Genomic DNA, 21,529 nt, shown 5'->3' with positions numbered 1-21,529 from the left:
GTTGCATTTTTATGGAAATGAAACAGTGCCTATAATGTTATTCAACTGCATACTGCAGTAAGGTATGCAGCACATATTTATATTTATTTATTAATTGCAAGATTATTCTTAATACTACAGGCAAAGTATTAAGAATACTTTACAGGAAATGTCCAGGAAGTATTAATTACTTTCAGTGTCTTGATTTCTGACAGGTAACTACTTTGTGGTTTAGCATTTTAGCACTAAACGTAGAGGCCATAGCGCTAAACAATCTCTTGATGTAGCATATAGCTATTATACACACTTTCGAATACTATAAACTAATTTTGTCACAGTGATGTTCGTTTGATGTTGTCAGCAAATGGAAAAGTAATTCCGTATTTTAAATAATGAATACAAATGAAGAGTAGTTTTGTTGCCTATAATTATTTAGACGTTATATATGAAGGGAATTTATTGACAAGCATTGATTTTAAATGAATAAGTTTAGTAATTTAACATGTTGATTTAACATTGATTTGTTTTTAGCATCCTCCTGTAATTACCAAAGCAATCTTTTCTTTTCTCTTGAATTAGTTTGACTGTTTAAAAAGTCGAATAATGTTTTATAAGGCAAATTATAAATCAACTCATTTTCCGGTCGCTCTAATATTAAAGGAATGGACGTGAATATAACCGATTTAATATAACTGCCGTTTTATTTTTTACATTTTTTTTGGGGGGGGGGGGGGGGGGGTTAAAAGCGCAGTGTTACCTTTATGGATAGCTCACGGCTTGACGTGAAGAGACAGTTCCAACATTAACATTCACAGCATTTAATAAATATTAACAGACAGTGATGTGTCTTACAGCGGCCTTGCCTGCCTTTTTCAGGGAACACTGCCCTCTGCGTTAGCTCTAGAACGACACAAGTAGGGACAGGTAGCTTCTGCCGGCTAAGGACAGAAGAAGGAGGACTTACGGGTACAGCCATGCCATATGTCCTCCGTGCTTGGTTTCATCTTTCTCTTTTTCTTATCTGCTATAAAGAGAGAGACTGACAGACAGAGAGAGAGAGAGAGAGAGAGAGAGAGACAGTGAGAGAGAATGAAACCACTTTTAAAAGGAAAATAATACCTTTACTTTGTTAAATATTAAAAAAAAATTCATAACCACTGTTCAAGACACAAACCATAACACAAACCAATAATTTATAAAAGTTTCTCAGCAATTCAGCAGTGATAAACAGCACGAATAAGCTAAGAATAAGCTTTTTCTTTCCCCGTATTTCTAGCTCTTTATTCTCTCTTTCTCTCCTTCTCTCTCTCTTTCTCTCCCCTCTCTCTCCTTTGTTTCTGAGGGTGACTACAGTGAACTGTCCTAAGGCACGGTCCTCTTAACTAGGACAATGCTGTGCATTTAGCTCAGGTTATTTTCAGAATGATTTCCTTGATTAATCTATTTATTTCCTGCAGTGCGAAGAACTAAAATAGTGATCCAACGCTTTCAGGCAATATGCAAATCTACCACTTATGTTCTATAGCAAAAAAAAAACAAAAAACTGATTCAGTTTCATGGTATGCCTGGATTATCAGAGCTTTTAGATCACGTATAAACAACAAGAACATTTCTTTAAAAAGCATATAAGCAACAAGTCCATGATTTAAAAAAAAATAAAGAAGTAAAATACATTAACAGGTTAATATGCCACAAGTTACATGCTAACAGTTTACGCACCAAATTCCTCTTGCTAGATATTAGTTTATAACAGTCTATAAAAGTCTTGAGCCAAATACATTTAGTGCTGCATCTGTGCCTATGACTGAGTTCACACTATGATTTTGGGGGGACCTGCCACACTAGGAGAGTATCCCTTAAAATAATGATGAAAAATGATGCATTCTAAAATTATTTAGTTGAACAACTGCTATCCATCATAAACAATTGTTTCATGTATTAAATGAAGCAAGTGTGTGTTGCAGTTAGACTGACAAAACATTAGCAAGCTATGTGATTTGCCAGTGGCTTGCTGGAACCTGCACACTCCTGTCCAAAAAGGAACTGGCTCATGACCAGACTGTGGGCAGTTCTGGGTGTTTGATTGAACATTGGAACCCTTTTCTACTCTCCTCTCTGCACGCCTTGTCAAAATGCCCTGGATGGGCCGGCACTCACCTTGAGTGGTGTTGTGCGAAGTTATCGTAACCATGGCAGTGCAATAAGAGGTTATGTCTCCTGAAAACCAGAAAAGGAGGACAGCAAGCTGACCCTGAATGCAGGTGAAAAAACCACAGAGGGATATAAAACAGCACCCCCTATTGGCTGTTGGTGTTTTTCATATTTTATTCAGAGTTACAATGCCTGCATGTAAAAATATTGTAATGCATGTGGAGGAGGCATTTTATGAAACGGCTTTTTCAAATAGGTATTCTATAGTTTAATCAGAATCAATCAGATTCTGTTGTCATGCCGATACTTGTGATCTAATTCAGCAACCTGCTTCTTATGTAAAGTTAGTGATCTAACCCAGTGCGGTCCTCGTTATACATTTACTGCAAATATTCCTATGGAGAACCTGATAATGTAGTCATTCTGAAAAGCACTTGCCATGAAATTACTTCATTAACTTTTAATAACTGAAGACCATGCTGAAATTACTTCTCTTTACTAAACACTATGAATAAAATCGAGATTAAGTTAAGATTCAAATTGTGTGTTGTATCATAATGAGTGCAAGTATTTAAATGAGTTTATCACAATAAAATAAGTCGAGTATTGACGTGAAAGACAATGCACTCATCACACAAGCTCTAGCACAGTGCAATAGATTCAGTGTGAGTGATTCTAATCCAGAACACAGATAGGAAGAATCTGCTTCCAGATTTTCAGTTTTAGCATGTATATAATTGCCTTTATATAATTCTTTCTTGGCTTAGCGTGCCTGGCTCTGTACGCCACGTCCATCTGATGAACTGTCGTACCTGGGAAACACAGAGCAGAGCTGGGTTTCCATGGAGAGAGTAGAGGTTTGCTTTAGAGGATATGGGAGAAGTGCGCGAAGTCCTGTTTGCACAGAGGCCGCACTAATGGTCAGCTGTTGTGCGGCCCACATGCCCGTGAAGCGGTGGCAGCGTGACCGAGCTTTGTGCTGACAAGCGAAACACAGGCCCCGTGCTGACTCTTTGGCCACCACACCAGCATCGCTAAAGGTCACTTTCTGGGTAGTTTCTAAACAAACGGCGTTTTGACGAGGAAGGACAGCATCTGCTACTGTAATAATTAGATGGTGCTCAATCGGAACCTCTAGCCTGCTTGAGGTCAGTCGACGCTCCATGCAGTGACCTTCAGGTAGTTTGGTTTATCATTTTCACCTCCATTCTGCCCTTTAATGTCCCTCTGGGGTTGATGGGCATGAACTGATATAGAGACTCTCTCATCAAAGCTAACAGAGTAAAATCTTTCATTTGTGTCCTGTGTAATACAGTTGCAAAACTATTTAACTGCGGCCTTCTATGGGTGAATGTGCCACACCTAGATTGAAGTTCTTGCATCTTGAGTGGGCCTTATTGTAAACCTTTGCTGCACAGCTGGAAAGAGTAGACTGCCTAACTACATCCCAAAAGTATCCCAAAAGGCAGATGTTTGTTAAACAGTAAAATTTCATCTGCTGCTTGTTTGACATTGTGCAGCGTATTAGGCTTGATATATACAACTATAAACTTAAGTACCCCCAAATTTTAAAAAGCAAACAAACAAACAAGCTGCCATTTACTTGGACTACACATACACACACTGTCCTGTAAATCATTATACTATTGTATTAAATTATTACAATAAAACCTTTTTTTTTCTTTAGAGAAACAAACTAACTATTAGCTCAAAGGAAAAACAAAACCAAAACAAACAAACAAACTTAAGGCAACTTTGATAACTTGTCTGACAAGGGGACTTGCCTGTTCTTTCACGTCGTACCTCGAAGGCAGAACTCCTCCCATTATGCAATGTTTCTCTGTCACACTGCCCTGTAGGAAATCTGGCCATGGTGTTTACAGCTCACTGGTATTTACAACCAGAACAATAGAAATGTCTTGCTTCAGTTCTGCACACTCTTGAGGCCTTGCTTAATTTCCATAAATACACAACACTATGCAAAAGAAATAAGTAATCCTGATCTTGAAGGATTAAGAAATATAAAAATTAAGCAGAATTATCTGCCTGCATTTCTGCATAGTGGCTATACACTGAGATAAAAAGTTGATCATTGATTTAATGTAGAAACTGAGCATGGCAGTCTGAGATCTTACAGCTAAAGCTACTTAAGATGTTCACATGTACACCAAATTAACTTGGTCTGTTATTTTGCAGTTTTAGCATAGACAGAACAAATGATAAAATAGCATATATTAAATGGAAATATACTACGGACGCACAGACATAATGTATTAGCTGCAGTAGTGATCTTCTAATATTATTATTATTATTAATAATAATAATAATAATATTATTATTATTAATAATAATAATAATAATAATAATAATAATAATAATAATAATAACAAGAAGAAGAAGAAGAAGAAGAAGAATACACTTGTGAATCATCATTGTGTGTATTAATGAAATAATGTTGTAATATAGCATCAAAAGGCATTATTATGTTTATATAATGTTTAATTATTATAGAGCACAAATCTAAGATAATCACTCTCTGAACACTCTCTACTATTGCTAGGTCCTAGTGTTTAAAAGCTTCATAGGCTACAATTCAGCACTTTGGCGCTCCATCCAACACCACTCTAAACACCCCATCCAACACCACTCTAAACATCCCATCCAACACTAAACACCCCAATCCAACACTAAACACCCCAATCCAACACCACTCTAAACACCCCATCCAACACCACTCTGAACAGTCACCAGCATGGAACCCTGCAAAGCATTTGGGACCTTTTTTCAATTATTTTAACCCTTGAAAGTCATAACTGTAACTAGTAATGATGAGTAAGACCATTCAATTACCTTTAATTAAAAAGTCCAAATCCTCAACACACACACACACACACTGATCTAAATTTAGCCCCACATTAACAATGTTAATATAGCTCTGATCTCACATTAAAAGGTTAAGCATACTGTCTTTGTGTTTAATCAACATGTGCATGAGGTTCTTTTAATATTGTTCTGTATCTCCACATATTTAAACCCATTGAACAAACAAACAAACAGACAGACAAACATACAATAAGGCTCAAATAACTGCTTTGACTTGTTCTTTGCTCAAAGTCCTTTTGGTGGCAGAGAGAAAACTTTTGCTTTGCAGTTTTGCTACTGTGCCAAGGAATTCTCTAAACTCAAATCTGGTGTTTCCCAGTTCTTGGTGCCTGCACTGCAGATTTTATTGTTTTCCCCAATGCATTGGATTGAACACTTTAGCTAATTAACAACACCTTGCTGTGATTAAAATACACGTGTTAAAATAGGAAAGGCTTTAAATATGTGCAATGCAAAAATACTGTAGGATCACAACTGGGAAACACGGTCTTTTTCATCTCCTCTACAGTGAAGGGATTGAAGGGATTAATTCCGCATGCATGAGCTCAATCAGACCACATGCATTTAAAAGGTCAGAGATGTTTGATGTGTGAAGGATTTTACATTCCTAATCTTAAATTTAAATGTATATATATATATATATATATATATATATATATATATATATATATATATATATATATATATATGCAATGTTGCTAACATTTGAGAATATATTGGGATTTGAATTGAATATTGAGGAATGAAAAATGGTTTATCCAAAGATCATTTCACCAACCAAAACGCAATTAGATGACATCTGAGCTACATTACCCTTCACTCCAGGCTGGGACATGAAACAGAAACATCAGCTCATTTCCAAAAATGTTGCATTGTTACACTTATCCAATTTCTTCATAACATGCCCCATATGTAAGCCATGCAGAACGCAATAAGATATAAAGTCAGTGGTGTACAGAAGAAGCAATGGCGCGCAGAGTCTCTGGCAGACTCCAGCAAAACCAGCGTTAAAGAGAACGTGTCAGAAGGAAGAAAAGGCCACAGTGTCTCAGTCCAAATATAACACCATAAAGAAAGCTATGGCTTAAACCTTTCAAACCCTGATTCTAATGGTCAAGTAGGGCCTCGTCTGTCAAGTGAAAACCCACCAAATATCTGGCACCCAAAAATAAAAAACAATGTCCACTTTTTTTTTTCTTTAGAATAACCAGCTTGGCGAAGGTGATGAACATATTTAAATGCTAAACATTCTATACATGTGGATGTTATACATGCAAATGTGAAGAGTTGGGATCAGGCTCCGGTGCGGTTTGCTTGAGCATGTTGCTGTGCATTGTTGTGCCCCCTGCCCTGTACGTGACCCCTTTGCACACTACTGCAGCGCTGCCCTGTACGTGACCCCCCCCCATAATGTCTCATTGCAAGATATATGTGCTGGGATTTGGCCTCTCATCTGCAACCCAATACAAGATCACTTAAATACTCTCAGCCTCCCAACACCAATTTCACCACGACAAGCCGAGCCTATGACTTAGCATAATCATTTCACAATAACAGAATAGTACACACACACACACAGACACACAGCATGCTAATACAGAACAATAGCATAGCCTATTGAAAACGGGCAAAACTGGAGACAATATCTTTTCACGTATGCACCCAATCTATCTTTTTTAGGAGACTCATTGATTTTTAAAAGCAAACAGACTAAATCATGCTAAAAATTAGTTACAGTCCATAAAAAAATGTCGTTGTCCACAAAGCTCTCTAATTCTTAATCACTTCAGCACTTTCCACACTGGCCTCTGCTCCACTGCTGTCTACGCAAAGACAACATTTAAACTGAAGAATACAACGTTACGCACCCTTTGAAGCAATTCCTCAAAGAACTATTGGATTACAGCATTGATTAATTCCCGAGAGTGTTGCAAAGGAAAGTACATATTTAATTTAGAACGAGAGAAGCGAGATTATTAACTTACTGCGACCGCCTGGGATCCATTTCTGTAAGAGTCGAACTTTACCAGACTACAGACGCCGACGCGAGAAAGCCACACTAAACGCCTTAAAGCCGTTCTCTCAGAGATAAGGCAAGCCAACAGCTGCGATTCCGGACAGTTAAGATTATATATGATGTAAATATATTGAGGGTTTGTCAGGTCTTCCAGGCCATAAAACCCACTCTAATGACCCCACGTGCTCTCCCTGAACCACTCGCTGGTCCCGCTTAAGGCAATTGGCATAAATAACCCTCAAAACTTCAAAATACGTGGCAAGAAAGCTAAAAAGACGGCTTACTTTAAAAAGCAACTTAGTGGCCACAGTTACACCGAAAGTGTACGTAATGGTCAAGACAGCGAGTGCTGAAATTCAAAGTGGCACGGAAATTCTGTGAAACTCCAGGGTAGGTGAGTAAGCCAAGCAAGAAAGCCTGTACGTTTGCTGCAAATATTTGTTTTGATGGTCAAATGTAGGTTTGTTTATTTTTAAGGGTCACTAAACTCAAGAAAAACAATTATTAAAATTTTGCAAATTAGTCAGATGGCAGATAGCAAAACGAAACTTAATTTCTTTGTTCAGTCAGTTAAATCAACTTAAAAGGGAAAAACAGTGTCTATCGTTCTCTCAGCCTTGGGTGACAGGCATACAAGGGCCTAATCCGTAATGAAAAAGTTCATCTAAAGGACAAGATAGTCACAAAAATCAGTTAATTCAATATAGTGAAGACATGAATGGCAAGCGAAGTGAAAGAGTAAAAGATTATTACATTTGGGAGCATCTGCTAAATATACGAAAACTCAGACTTGAAATTGTTTTCCTTTTTCTTTATTATTTATCATGTGAGACGCAATATATTGAACATTCAACGACTTTTTAAAAAATGTAAATCTGGTTGCTATGTCTACTTGATGCATTCACAGAGCGGCTCTTTGAAACGTTTGTGTAAACTTCCGCTGGCCTGTTGAAAAGGAAACAGTTGTCAGTGTTTGAGAGGTGTGAGGAAACGCAGTAAAACTTTATTGGGGTCATAAAGTTTTATGCTCCTCTGTCTGAGGGCTACTGTAAATAACTGGCCTGAGGGATATGACCAAGGAAAACCCCACCGTGGTTCATTATTTCGTCTATGAGCAGCTGGTCCTCCAGTACATTCAGCATCTCTTCATATATAACTAACGAAATAGTTTGCCTATCATATAGTCAGTTAAACCTTTTTGTATCCTTTTACAAGCCTCTGATTAGATCAGAAATATGTTTGAAATCCAATATTGCATTAACGCGTAAGTCTTAAAGAGTAATTACACTCAAACCATACGAACAGTTACCAATGACTTTTTACTCGAAAAGGTGAGATATTTGTTTGAGACACCAGGGATTTAAAAAAAAAAAAAATAGCAGAAAATTGTTTTGCATTTTTATTGTGTAGTATTTCTGGTTGTGTAGATTTAAGTCGGTTTAAGTAATTAAAAGGAAAGAGTAATGTTTGGAGGGTCAATTCAGTCGTAGGTTTATTTAATTGCGAGGTCTCAACACATTGCTTAGTTTCTACACATAGTTTTAAAACCAGATTTAGTACGCACGAATTAAGTCTTTGACCCCTAATAAATAGGAAGTTGCATGGACTGACAAAGTCTCACAATAGTGGATTAATAATTAAAGGGAACAGGTGTCAAACTTAGGCTAAAAATTCTATTTATCTAGCAGTAGACTTGCTTGTGTTGTTGCTAATACAAGTATGGGCCCAACACGCTTACTTTACAGGTAGTGTATTGTACTCTGAAAAAAGTAAAGTAATCAAAGTCTTCTGTTTAAACAAAATTTAAATTAAAGTACAAATGCTTAGCGCGTTATTGCAGCATACAATGAAAAATGTGAGAACATAGGTGCTATACTATTCGCGTGCAGTTGATCTTTACTGTGCTCGTTGATGCGGTTACGTCAAAGATTACAATATACAAACAGACATTCCATCAGACTTTAAAAAGGAAAATACAGAAGGCAAATTAATATTCAGAGCTCAAAACACATATTTACAAATATTTATAGCAAACAAATATTTTTTCCCTGACAATCATAAACTATATCTTAAACCAATATAATAGCCTTTCCACAACCAACCTTTTAAAACTTATATTGTAAAATAAGTCGGAGTCCATTCTACTTGGGTGTGACCCAAATAAGCTCCTCCCCGTTTTCAGTCTGTTATCATCTGAAAAATTGTGGGGAAATTTACGTTACAGCACGACATTGTACAAACACATGGCAGGAATAATGATCTGTTTTAAACAGTTTAAAATTAAGTTTGAAACATTTACAATACTGTTATAAAGGTACATTGTATTTTCCGTCCCCTGTGCACATTGCAACACCATACTACTATATCTTCATTCTTAGAGTGCACCCTTAACTTTCAACTTTGAGTCCTTTTTCCACTTCATGCGCCGGTTCTGGAACCAAATTTTAATTTGCCTCTCGTTTAGGCAGAGGTTATTGGCAATCTCGATTCGCCTGCGACGAGTGAGGTATCGGTTGAAATGGAACTCTTTCTCCAACTCCAGAGTCTGGTAGCGGGTGTAACTGGTTCGCGATCTTTTACCGTCAGATTCTGGGGTGGCATCAGAAAGATATAGGTTACATCCACGAAGAGGTCAAATATCAGCGACGTTGTCTCACATGCATACTTGCATCAATGTCAGGGCGAGGTCCCCACATCGTCCAAGTAAATGCATCTAACCGCGATGAAAATGATAATGATAATTGTGAAAATATCACATACACTCGTATGGAACGGATGGGACTCCACGTGCAGTTAGAAACGTTCGATGGACTTAATAAGATTGTGGTGGAACCTGATGGAACTGAAGTCAAGACTCGAACAATTACACAGATTTCTCTACTCAAACAATTGACTGTCGTGGCAGTCTAAAGCCTTTTTGGAAGACCACTTTTAGTAGCCTATAGCCCGGTCGAGGTGTCTTCTGCTTCTGCCTGGGCTTACATGCACTACATGCACTCCAAGTCACAAGAGTTTACAGCTGCTGTTTGGTAGGCAATGCAGAGCGTAAATATCACTTTTGAAACAAAAAATCTTAGAGCTGAAAATCTGGACTTTGTGGATGAACAAGTGACGTGTCCACTTCTTAATTTTCAGTGCCGGAAACATGGCTTCTTATCATTTATTTGAATGCAACACCCAACTCATTTGCAGGAAAAAGTTTACCCTTTAGTAAGATTTTAATCGGCATTTGTCGCTTTCCTATACGTTTGTTTCTACTATACAATTACATCTCAGTAAATTCTGCCGCAGATCATCTTTTCATAGTAACTGGGCAGGTTTACGAGCAATGGATGCCTTTGTCATAAAATTTACGACCGGTAGTTTTATTATTTCCTGCTTTTGGCCTATAAAACTCAGGAGGAAATGTATGGAGGGACGAAATAGGGATAGGAAGAAGATGTAATGACGAGAATGAGAGACGTACAGTTTTGCGCTCCTCTTAAAAAGACATTAAATATATCTTTACCGTGGCTAATGTGGAGCTTGGTCATCCACGGATATATCTGCGGTTGCGACTGGGTCTGAGGCTCGGTCGTGATAGTTTGCTGTTTAATCGTTGGAGTGGTCTCCAGCTTCATATCACCAGTCTGGCTCTTGCCGCTGGGTTTCTCCGTAACTTCCATAATGTCCTCGGCTTTTTGGCTCAACAGTCCGTGACTGAGCAGGTTGTAACCGCGCGTGCTAACAGGACTCGGCGAGCCCACTGCTGCGCAGGACTGTCGATGTGGTGGCGCGGTGATCCTGGCACGGTCGTGTGTGTTCATCGCCACCCGTTTCGGGGAGTTGGAAGAGACTTCAGAAGCCAAGGCTCCACTGAGATCAAGACCTCCGTACGCATAATTGGACTGATGGAACTCATAGTTGCCAAAAGTGTGGGCGGCAAAGGAGGATGCGTCGTGCGATTGCTTACAAAAAGGATTTCCTACGTACGAGCTCATTCTACTTCCTAAACAAAATAGCCTACAGACCCAAGAGGACTCGACTAGAAACACGTAGTCACATCAGAATTTAAATGAACATAAAGCATACATAGACTGTTTGTTGTTGTGGCTTATATTGTTTATTGGTTTTGATTTGTCTCTTTGGGAAGTTGAGGGGGGTTTGTCCTAAAAAAGAGGAGGATTTATAGGTGGGGGGATATCATTTGCTTTTTTTCATGATGCAACGTGTAATGCCCAAATATGGGATGTTTAAATAGAATCACGTGCAAACGTTGGCCAGTCATAAATTGGCTTGATCCCCGGGAGGTTATTGATGGATAGGGGAACGTGTCCGATAACTTTGTGGCGTGGAGACCATCTAGGGGTCTGGGCAAAAAGGGGCAAGACAGTTAGACAAGAGCGTCATCTGGTGTCTGATATTGGGCAAAGCTGACACACACAGACACATACGGAGTGTTGCTTCCCATATTATTATTGTAACATAGGCTAGGACATACTTTTGATTGTAAATGCTGTTACTGAGCGTTCTCAACTGAGATGTATATATTTTCTCAAATTACTGTTAAGGATGAATGGTGGTATTTTGAAGTTCTAAAAGATAGCCTACACCGTCCCAAGGGCAAGCACTACCGTCCCAAAAATGTTAGTTGTTTGATCTATCGAATGTCATTGTCGGTATTGTCTGTGTTTGTTTTTACAAAAACAACAACAAACAAAACAACAAATATATATATATATATATATATATATATATATATATATATATATATATATATATATATATATATATATATATATATATATATATATATTCATGGGGTGTATTTGTGACTGCTTCTATATAAACTCACACAGCTCGGTGGGTCTTACACGGTGGCAGAACGTTATTGAGGCACATGAAGCTCACACTTGTATTTCTTGTATTTCTGGGATTAAACCTGTCCTGAAATTATTTCCATTTTCTCTCCTGCAAAAAACCTTTACGTATACACATAGCTCGGTCATGTAAACGCCTTTACTGTCACACTTCTACTAGGAATAAGAGATGTTTTTACATTCGGAAAAGTCATATAATTTATATACTGAAAATGCCGTTTCGCTAGTGGATGATGAAATGGATTTGAGGTTATAATAAACCAGGCAAAACTTTTTTTTTTTGTCTTTAAAGTATTTTATTAAATAAACACATTTTTGACAAAACAATAGAACTAGAATTGCGAACCAATGTATGTCTGTTTTTTCATAGCTGCGTTTACTCACTTTAAGACAACTTTATAAGCATGGATATAAGAGTATGGTGAACCGTTATTAAATGTACTGAACAGTAAATAGTCCGCACAGCGGCGTTTGCACATCAATGCACTGACGGGATACAGACAGATGAAATGCACACAAAATAAGAATTTAGGTAGTACGGTTCGTCCCGTCACTGCTGGTGCTTTTGCACAGATGAGTGGGAACAAAACGACACGATACGTTTCCTTCACATTTGGAATGCGGACGGTGCTGCGTTTGCAAACCGCGTCAGTGAGAAAGGCGGTTCGTATCGATCAAATTAGTGTATAGTTCGTTTCATAGATTAACTGCCTACAAGCTTATATAAACACGATAATACTAGGACTGTTTACCGCACAAAGAGCATCTATGGTATTTAATCCACACTGCCAAAAAAAGAGGCAAACATTCTGAATCTCTATTCAAAGAGTAGTGAATTGCATAACGCTGCATATCATATCTCTCTCTCTCTCTCTCTCTCTCTCTCTCTCTCTCTCTCTCTCTCTCTCTCTCTCTCTCTCTCTCTCTCTCTCTCTCTCCACGTGAGTATTTGTGTGGGGTGGTTTTGAGGAGAAGGTTGTAAAAGGTATAGCAGAATATACGGTCCATGCAGTTATAATTGCATTTCTGAGAGTTTAGGTAGTTACGTTGCAGTTTAACAGGCGTTTAAGAATTAAAAAAAAAAAAAGAAAAGAAAAGATTATTGGTCTTTCTTTTTAACGTCTTCTGTCTCCTCCTGAATGCTCCGTTTCTCGGCCCCTTGAGTAGCACCCGGCGATCCGGTCCCCGTTACAGTCGAAGTTAGGTTGCTTTCCTTTTTCCATTTCATGCGTCGGTTCTGGAACCAGATTTTGATTTGGCGCTCTGTTAAGCAGAGAGCGTTGGCGATCTCAATCCGTCTGCGTCTGGTCAAGTAGCGATTGAAGTGGAATTCCTTTTCCAGCTCCAGGGTTTGGTATCGGGAGTAAATCTGGCGACCTCTCCTTCTGTCTGACCCGTACCCAACTCCTGTTTATAAAATAGTATGGATAAAGCATATTAGCTGATTAAACAACAAACATGACAGCGTAATAGTAATTACACTCACACCTAGCATACAGTAATTGTACTCTTGGGGAAAAATATTACGGAATTATATACGTGTGGATTTATAGTTAGCAATATGGTTTGCCTGGTCTTTTTCATAACATTGTTAACAATTCATGATTGATACATTATTTATCACGCTTGCACTGATGACCTTTCGGCTCGGCACTATATACACAATAAATATTTTGTTTTGCTCAGTCATGATGTTTTCTTACCAGAATAAAATGAAATGCAAACAATTTAATACGCGAATTTACAGAAGGGCGTATTTTTAAAATGCACAGAAGTGTACTTTTTAAAATGTGTTAGTGTATTCTAACACTAGGCGCAAGTTTTGAAATTTCTTTTGGTGGTTGAGTTAGAGGGAGGTTTGGCCAAATGGGATTCCCCTCGTTGGAAAAAGGGCCCTTTTATAGTCAGACGATTTAGTAGTGGTTTATGGGGCCATAAAATGTAGCTGCTCTGTTGCTAGGACATATAGTAAAACCGAATCATTCCACCAGGGTATATCCCATTGCCGAAGTATAAACTCACCGCTGTGCGAGTTCATGCGCTGCATCCACGGGTAGATCTGTATGTTCCCTTTTTGTTCTTGCGTTCCACCTCGAGCTTGTTCCAGGCTGTAATCCTGAGCAACGTGGCTCTGAGCATTGAGTCCCATACTGCTTTGCCTACAACTAGGAAGCACGTCCTTGTCTTGGAGGAACACGTTAGATCCGTACTCGTACGGTCCCCGACTTGACCCGAACACAACGTTGTCTTGCGGTGAATAGAAAGGGGACGCATAGATCCGGTTCTGGGTCACCGTGGAGCCGTAGGACGAGAAATGTCTGACCGGATCATATGTGGTCGTGTTCAGTGGCATGTTGGGCAAAACATCTTGACTACCAGATAAATGGCACGAGAGCGACGGGTTGGCGAAATACGAATTCATACTTTTCCCCTATCGCTCTCACGTCCACTCTCCTTTTCCCTATTTCCCGTTTCTCAGTCTCTCACGCTTCCTCTCTGTGCGCCTAAGTGTCTTATGTTCCTTTCCCATACACACGTCTCCTTCCTGCTTTCCAAACTCCCTAGCAAATGAAGTTCAGTAGGATTTCAATAATATTAATTTCTAGTCTCCGGTTAAGACGCGCAAACCAAGTGTTATAGCCAAGCCTTGGCTCAAGGAAGGACAATATGACAACGTCACCTGACCACTTTCCACCAATTGAGAGCGCTGTCTACGGAGGAATATGTAGCTTGTAGCTTCATATCCCAGTGGTTTCAGTTGATAATGTTTAAGGAAAACTCTCTCCCTCTCCCTCTCTCTCTCACTCTATCTCTCTCTCTCTCCCTTCGATAAAAAAGGAAATATGACCTAAATGTACAATAATCAATGCCTCAACGAGTATTATACGTCAGTGAAAGAGACAAACAACATGTTAAGTGAATGTGGCCATGGGGATATTTTAAGTTTTATGCATGTTAAATTTGGCAAGAATTTATTTATTAGAATTACGTGCGTTATTAATATGTACGGTGTTTATAACCCGGGCCAAAAGTCTTCTTTGGAATAACATTTGTAAGATAAAACGTTACAATTCCAGAACAAAACAATACGTTATTCCCAACAGAGCTACTCTTACTTTATCGTTATGATATTCATTTAAAAGTCGAATTTCATGATTAGCACTCGCCTGTGTCATTATAAAAAATAAGATAAAATAAAAAATGTTCGAAGGAGGCCAACAACATAATGTTTTTCACATTACGCCATTTTTGCAACAGCAGGTACTATTTTGCATGTCCATTTGGGCCTTTGTGCTGTCTTGATTTTCAGGCTTATCTTGAAGTCGTCAAATTTGAACTGATAATAAATACATTATTCCGTTTATTCAGTTATGGTTGTCCGTCAGCACACTTCATTTGAGGAAATAAGAAAGGACAGATATTTTATAGGCTGTATATCTTCTAAACGTTTGTTGTTGTTGTTGTTGTTTTTTTCGTTCCTCCGGGCTTTCTTGGTTGTGGAAGGGGAACGTATGTGCCCTTTTCTTTCCCCATTTGTAACATATTGATAATTTCGCTGCTAAAGGGACAGGAGGAAGAAGGGGGGATGGGACGTCCTACCAAAGAATGCGTCAAACGCGCTTTGGTGCCATAAAAGTCACAAAACCAACTGAGGACTTCCAGCTCTAAAGCAATTACCGTCTGCACGTATGGGGGCTGTGCAGCGAGTCCCTTATCTTATAGACAAAATACTGGCTATTCCTCAATGATTATCCGCAGACATTGCGCAGGGCGATTGTGGAATAAGCTCGGAGTCATTTCAGACGCGTTCGTGAGCAGTCGGAAGTCTTTTTTCAATTACCATAATGTGGCACTTGTGGTCACGCGTTTAACCGTAGAACAAATTGAGTGTTTAAAAGAAATTTGACTAGACAGTTAAACATATTTCCTGATTTATGCAAATATAGTTTTGCAGTTTGAATGATGTGTAAAATCTGTCCCGATCAAAACTGGAAGACGGATGTTTTGAAATAGGCGAATGGTGGCGACCAAGTGACCTTAATGCGGTCCACATGACGGAAAGTGTGAAGCCAAAAACAGTGGTCCTGAAAGAGGTGCGCGCGACATTAGATTGACAGAACAGTAGAGTTTAGCCCCGGCATGACAGTGTAAAAGCCATTAAACAGGAGCGAGGTATGTAAATATACTTATTAATTCGAGTTATTGAAGTCATGAATGACATTACCAAAAGCAGTACGCGGTTTTGTACAGTAACTGTGAACAGAGATAAATTAACGAGTTTAAGGCAAAGCTTTAATAAAAGGAAAAGGTTGCGCCTTCCATATTGCGTACACCTAAATTAGGTTAGCTGCGTATTTTGTTCAAACTGTATAGCATAACTAATGTACTTTAAAACACACCAAAAACAATTATTTTTAAACCACGACAAACATGTTATTTAATAATGACTATTTTTGTGTGTTAGGCCAATTACAGTTTAACTCCCAAAATCCAAACGATATTCAGAAGCAACAACATGTAGTAGTAGTAGTAGTAGTAGTAGTAGTAGTAGTAGTAGTAGTAATAATAATAATAATAATAATAATAATAATAATAATAATAATAGTCACTGTTTTAATATACAAAATTATAACTACGGCATGACTAGCGCACTACAGGCTATGCTGCTCAAACGGTTCATGATGAATAAATATTACATTACAACCGCCAAATTACTGGTATGACATTTACATTAACATTTACAATATGCTATTTATGATTAGTTACTTCTGTTTAGAGAACATCACATATTTCCACAAAGAAATATCCTTTACGCACAAATACATGTGCATTATTTTTAAGGATTTTTAGATTTGGAAATTACAGATTTTTACTTTTTAAATGAAAGGGAAAATATCTATAATTAAGGAAAAAAGTTGTAAAAAGAGTCGCCAATCGATAGTGAAAATATTTTATGTGCAAATGTTCGAGATTATAAGACGATCCGAAACAAACTAAAATACAACACATTACATATGAAGGTACAAACTTAACCAACATGCAACACTAAATAAAATATCTAAACAAATATTACAAATATAAAAATAAAAACACATAAATATGCGCTCTTTCTCTGTGACATTATTATTAAATTTTACCTCATAAGCTTGGCCTGTGTCTCATCTTCGAGCCAGGCCAAAAATGAAACATCAAAGCTGATGACGTGTCTAAGCAAGTTCTGAGTCTTTGATGTTCAACAGTATGACTCTCAGTCACTTTGAACTGAAGGGCTTTCATTATGGAGATATTCAATATTGTTACCTTATTTAACTACATTACTGTTACCCGACTACTACCAGGATTAACCGAGAGTAGTCGAAAGCGAACTCCGTAAGCTGTTGGTATGCGACTCTGGAGAAAGCGTTGTTAGGGTTTTATTGCGGCCCTTAAGACAAATCACATGGTTGTGTTTCAGCGTTGGAAGCGGCAATAAACAGAGAGCCCGTTTGGCAAGTATTCTACTGGCTGGATGAAACCTGCTCATTCAATGCTACAACGGTATACACCAAAACGTTCTCTTTGTAAGTAATCTTACACGTAAACTGGATAAATAAAGCTTACTAACCGCGACTTTAAAAGGGAAGAGAAAATCCGCGAAACTGCGCTTGCTAAGCGCCTACTCAGCACATATTTGAAGTCTGCATTTGAGTGTTTTTATTGGCCCGTTAGCGTGTAATGCATTTCTCACTACAGGAAATTCAAACGTCGAATCCTTTAACTCTCTGTTTCAGGCCCAACCTTCCAAGCATTTGCTGTCATCTGTGTCGACTGATCTGCGCAAAAACAAAATCCATAACAATAACCTGACAGCTGGAACAATGCTCTCAGATGCAATAGAACGTGTGGGGCAACGCACGAGCCCGACGCGGCATTACTGTTTTTAACTACCACAAGGTTATTTTGTGAAGTTTTCTGGCCGTGTTGTGACTGCCATGAACAAGACGTAGACGAACTCGCATAGCCCTGCAGTTCTTGTAAAGATATGTTTGGAATTGAAAGTTCGCCTGGAATTTGTTTTACATTCGTACGAACTGTAAATTATATGTTCTGTGTTTCAACTTCTCTGGGGTGGTAGACGCCAGACTGGCTCACGGTTTACTTTAATGCTGGTCAGATTTTATAAATGTGTCAGCTTCACGAAGTTGTTTAAAACCTTATTAGGGCCCAACTTTTAGCATAATTGTATTACATATTCCAAAACATATTAGACTCTTCATATATATAAACACCAGCTAAAGGGCAATGCATAAATTATACGTTGTAAACACAGCAGAGCAACATCGTGAACGCCACCACCCAGCCTCGAGCGCGCCCGCCCGCGCGCGCACTCACACACACAAACACTCTCTCTCTCTCTCTCTCTCTCACACACACACACACACACACACACACACACACACACACACACACACACACACACACACACACAGCAGTGTTTGTAAGCTTGAACTAGTTTTTTTCCCCTAAAAACTGGAAAATAAAGGACATAGCATGAACAACCAATGAGATCAAACAAAGGCCTGTTTATATAAAATTAGTCAACATTATTTAAACAATTCCTATAAAATCCCATGTTTTAAACACCGCTTCCTAGCTGGCTATTAGGAAACACTAAACTGAAACGTTAATGACTTAAACAGAAATTTCTTAAATTGAGCTGTTTTTCCTATAAGAACTGTTTTCAATTCATTTTTCCTTTTTTTCCCCTCATTTTTAGATGTCCACCCGTGGAAGCCATGACGAGGGACCAATCGTCGTTGTCGATTAGCCAACGCCAATAAATTTAGCTATAATTAAACTTTGAACAGCACCTTGTAATGATCAAAAATGTGACTATATCTCATGAAAGTACAAATATGTTATATTTGACGGCGAAATTGGCTTGACTGCTTAGTGAATAAATTAATGAATAAATTGTAAAGAACACTTTATGGGTTCATGATTTTTTTCTTTACCTGAGACTTGACATAGACCCATGTATGCCACACTCCACCACAATACGTATTTTGGTGTCCGTTACGGGAGAATAGCAAGAATGTATATTTATGACCGAGAAGTCGGTGGCCTTTCCTGAGCATCTGTTACTCCCGCCTGTGGACTCGTATGAAGAGTGGGCACAAGGTGGCAGTATTGTCTGATCCTCGTGGAATGACGTGGTGTTTGTAAATTTAGTTTTACGTGTGTGTGTGTGTGTGTGTGTGTGTGTGTGTGTGTGTGTGTGTGTGTGTGTGTGTGTGTGTGTGTGTGTATATAAGCCACTGCGCTTGGGTGCTGTTTCTTTTTGGGTACCAGTGTGTTGCTGATTCAACAGTGGCACTAAAATCCGTGATTTACCGTAAACACATCATGACTTCCATTTGACTTTGGAATCTTATAACAGCAGACGAAACATAATCTGCAGCAGGTTAATGCGATGGTTTTCGCATTAAAACATATGTCCAAGATCTGACTGCCAAAGTAAACGAATTAATGAATGAGTGAAGATAACTATGAATAAGATGAATATGGAAATATTTATCTTACTCATCGTATGTGTGTAATAAGTGTGTGACATACAAACACATACACACACACACGCACGCACACACACGCACGCACGCACGCACGCACTCAGATGTGCGCAGTTTCTTACACATATTACTAGAATGTTCATACAATGACTGAACACACGTCATCGAGACCATGCTAAATATTCAGCCTATGCAAACTGCCCACGGAAGCTGCGGAAGAAGACGCTTTCCAAACGGCTTTATTCTAGTGACTGGAGACAGGCCTTCTTCAGCATCACTGAAACTTATCACAGCCCCTTTTTGATAAAAAGCTATTATGAGGTCTTCAAATAAAACAACAACAAATAAAGAAAACTAAAGAAATAAAATCTTATGGCGCACCTCAAAGAGGTAATGAAACATTGTGCATCAGATTGAATAAAACGCCTTAATGAACAATTCAGCGCTTCAAACCACACCCGCTGGAATACCAGTTAACTTGCGCCATCTTAGATATCTTCGAAACTTAGCTGATATCGGCAATAACATACAAATACGCAGCGGCGTACCAACCGATATCTAGCAACCTCAAGGATAAAGGTACTCGAGACTCCGCAAGCTAAAATCACAATAAGATTCAACCTTAAAGGTTAAATTGCCTCTCAGTGACAGCTTACTTGAAGTCGGCTACACTTACCCGAGGAAAACAACATGCACTGTATAAAATATCAGCCGTGAAGCATTTCAAGAAGCCAATAAGAAACGTAGAGTGGTTTACTTACCCGTGCTGTCGCTGTTGCCCGCGTGACGCACGGTCGGTGGTTTTGCAGCAAGCGGATACGCCGAGTCGGGTATGGTATAGTGATCGACACGTTCACAGCCGCTAATACGCGATCGCGTGAAAAATTCTTCTAAGGAAAGAGACGGCGGTATTTACAACTCTCTTCCTCAATCCCCCACACTTCAGCCAGCAGTGCTGTCGCGTTTCCCTCTTGGGGATAAGACAGGCAGAAGGATAAGAGAAGAGGCGGCGACTTCTGTAGGCTACAGTCATTACTGCCGACAAAGCAGGCGAGACGGAGGACGCAATAAAATGCATAAAAATCTGTCTGACGCATAGAATAAGCGGAAAAGGAAAGAAATGTCCTGTGCTAAGGATCTTTTCTACACCAGCTCATGCTCTCTGGTCGATAGATGGGGAGAGCCAAAGGAGAGACTACAGCGTAAAGTTCATGTTCATAGAGTGAGTACCACGTGGTCCGTCACAACCAATGACCGCGTGAATTCAGTCGTAAACTTTTATCACTTAGCTGTAAATTCCCCCTCTAAACAACTAGGAATGTGTTGGGTTTTCTCTCTCTCCCTCTCTTTTTCTCCATCTTATTTTCCCGAGTTTTATTATAAGCATACTTATAATAAAAATAAAATATCTGATATCACCTTGATATGTCTTTTTGACGTATCGCGGTATCGTCTGCGTTATTTTTCTCATCTTAAGTTGGTAAGGTTCATGTAGACAGGAAAGCTATTGAGCAGGAAGCTAGAAAGAAGAAATGTGAGCACGCAGAGTATTTAGGGAAGTGCATTATTGGTACATAGCATTTCACCATCACAGTCCCTCAGGCTAATTACTCATTGCAGTTTCAATTACAACAGCAATTAGATCTAATGTGACCCTCTTTTGTTGTATAAACAATATAGAAACAATGATTTCAATAAACAATGAATAAATGTATCCATGCATGCACAAAGGCTGCCCAAGCCACCGGCCCAGTTTTGTTTTGGCCTTGCTTCTAACACAGTATAAAATTCTACGAGTCTGCACCCACGAGCAGTCACTTCGCAAATAAAAATGATCAGAGAAGAGAATTTTACATTTAAATCCAGTTTAATATTTAAAGTAATAACTACAGGAAGACATCCTGACAAATAATTCACATCTAATAATAAACAGTGGCTCTGCATGTAGTGCCTTTTCTTTTGCAAGACCTTATTTTTAAGACTGTGGAAGCTTAGTTGTATAAATATATGGGCATCTTAGTATAATGTTGCAATGCTGATAGACATACAGCTATGGAAAACTATAATAATAATAATAATAATAATAATAA

At 38.7% G+C, this 21,529-nt stretch overlaps 4 protein-coding genes across 4 annotated transcripts in view; all 4 read right to left on the bottom strand.

Annotated features, from left to right (window-relative positions):
• hoxc4a (homeobox C4a) overlaps positions 1-644 on the bottom strand; it is a 5,637-nt gene extending 4,993 nt beyond the window's left edge. The window contains exon 1 of the mRNA XM_026998793.3: positions 1-644. This exon is cut by the window's left edge and continues 3,464 nt beyond it. The gene's annotated coding sequence lies outside the window, so the exon portion shown is untranslated.
• The window catches only part of hoxc3a (homeobox C3a), a 65,357-nt gene that overhangs the window by 21,523 nt on the left and 22,305 nt on the right, over positions 1-21,529 (bottom strand). The window lies entirely within an intron of this gene.
• Positions 8,497-11,683, bottom strand: hoxc5a (homeobox C5a). Its single transcript, XM_026998798.3, has 2 exons — positions 10,539-11,683; positions 8,497-9,619 (listed from the first exon to the last, which is right to left on the bottom strand). The coding sequence occupies exons 1-2, from the start codon at positions 11,008-11,010 to the stop codon at positions 9,405-9,407; spliced, it is 687 nt and encodes a 228-aa protein (XP_026854599.1). The 5' UTR covers positions 11,011-11,683; the 3' UTR covers positions 8,497-9,404.
• hoxc6a (homeobox C6a) lies at positions 12,762-16,271 on the bottom strand. The gene is made up of 2 exons (XM_026998797.3): positions 13,912-16,271; positions 12,762-13,296 (listed from the first exon to the last, which is right to left on the bottom strand). Exons 1-2 carry the CDS (start codon positions 14,309-14,311, stop codon positions 12,989-12,991), a joined length of 708 nt encoding a protein of 235 aa, XP_026854598.1. The 5' UTR covers positions 14,312-16,271; the 3' UTR covers positions 12,762-12,988.

The sequence above is a fragment of the Electrophorus electricus genome, chromosome 21 (assembly GCF_041902795.1).
Source record: "Electrophorus electricus isolate QZ-2024a chromosome 21, ASM4190279v1, whole genome shotgun sequence".
NCBI lineage: Eukaryota > Metazoa > Chordata > Actinopteri > Gymnotiformes > Gymnotidae > Electrophorus > Electrophorus electricus.
Note: the sequence above shows the minus strand (reverse complement) of the source record. Positions and strands in the feature narration are given on the sequence as shown.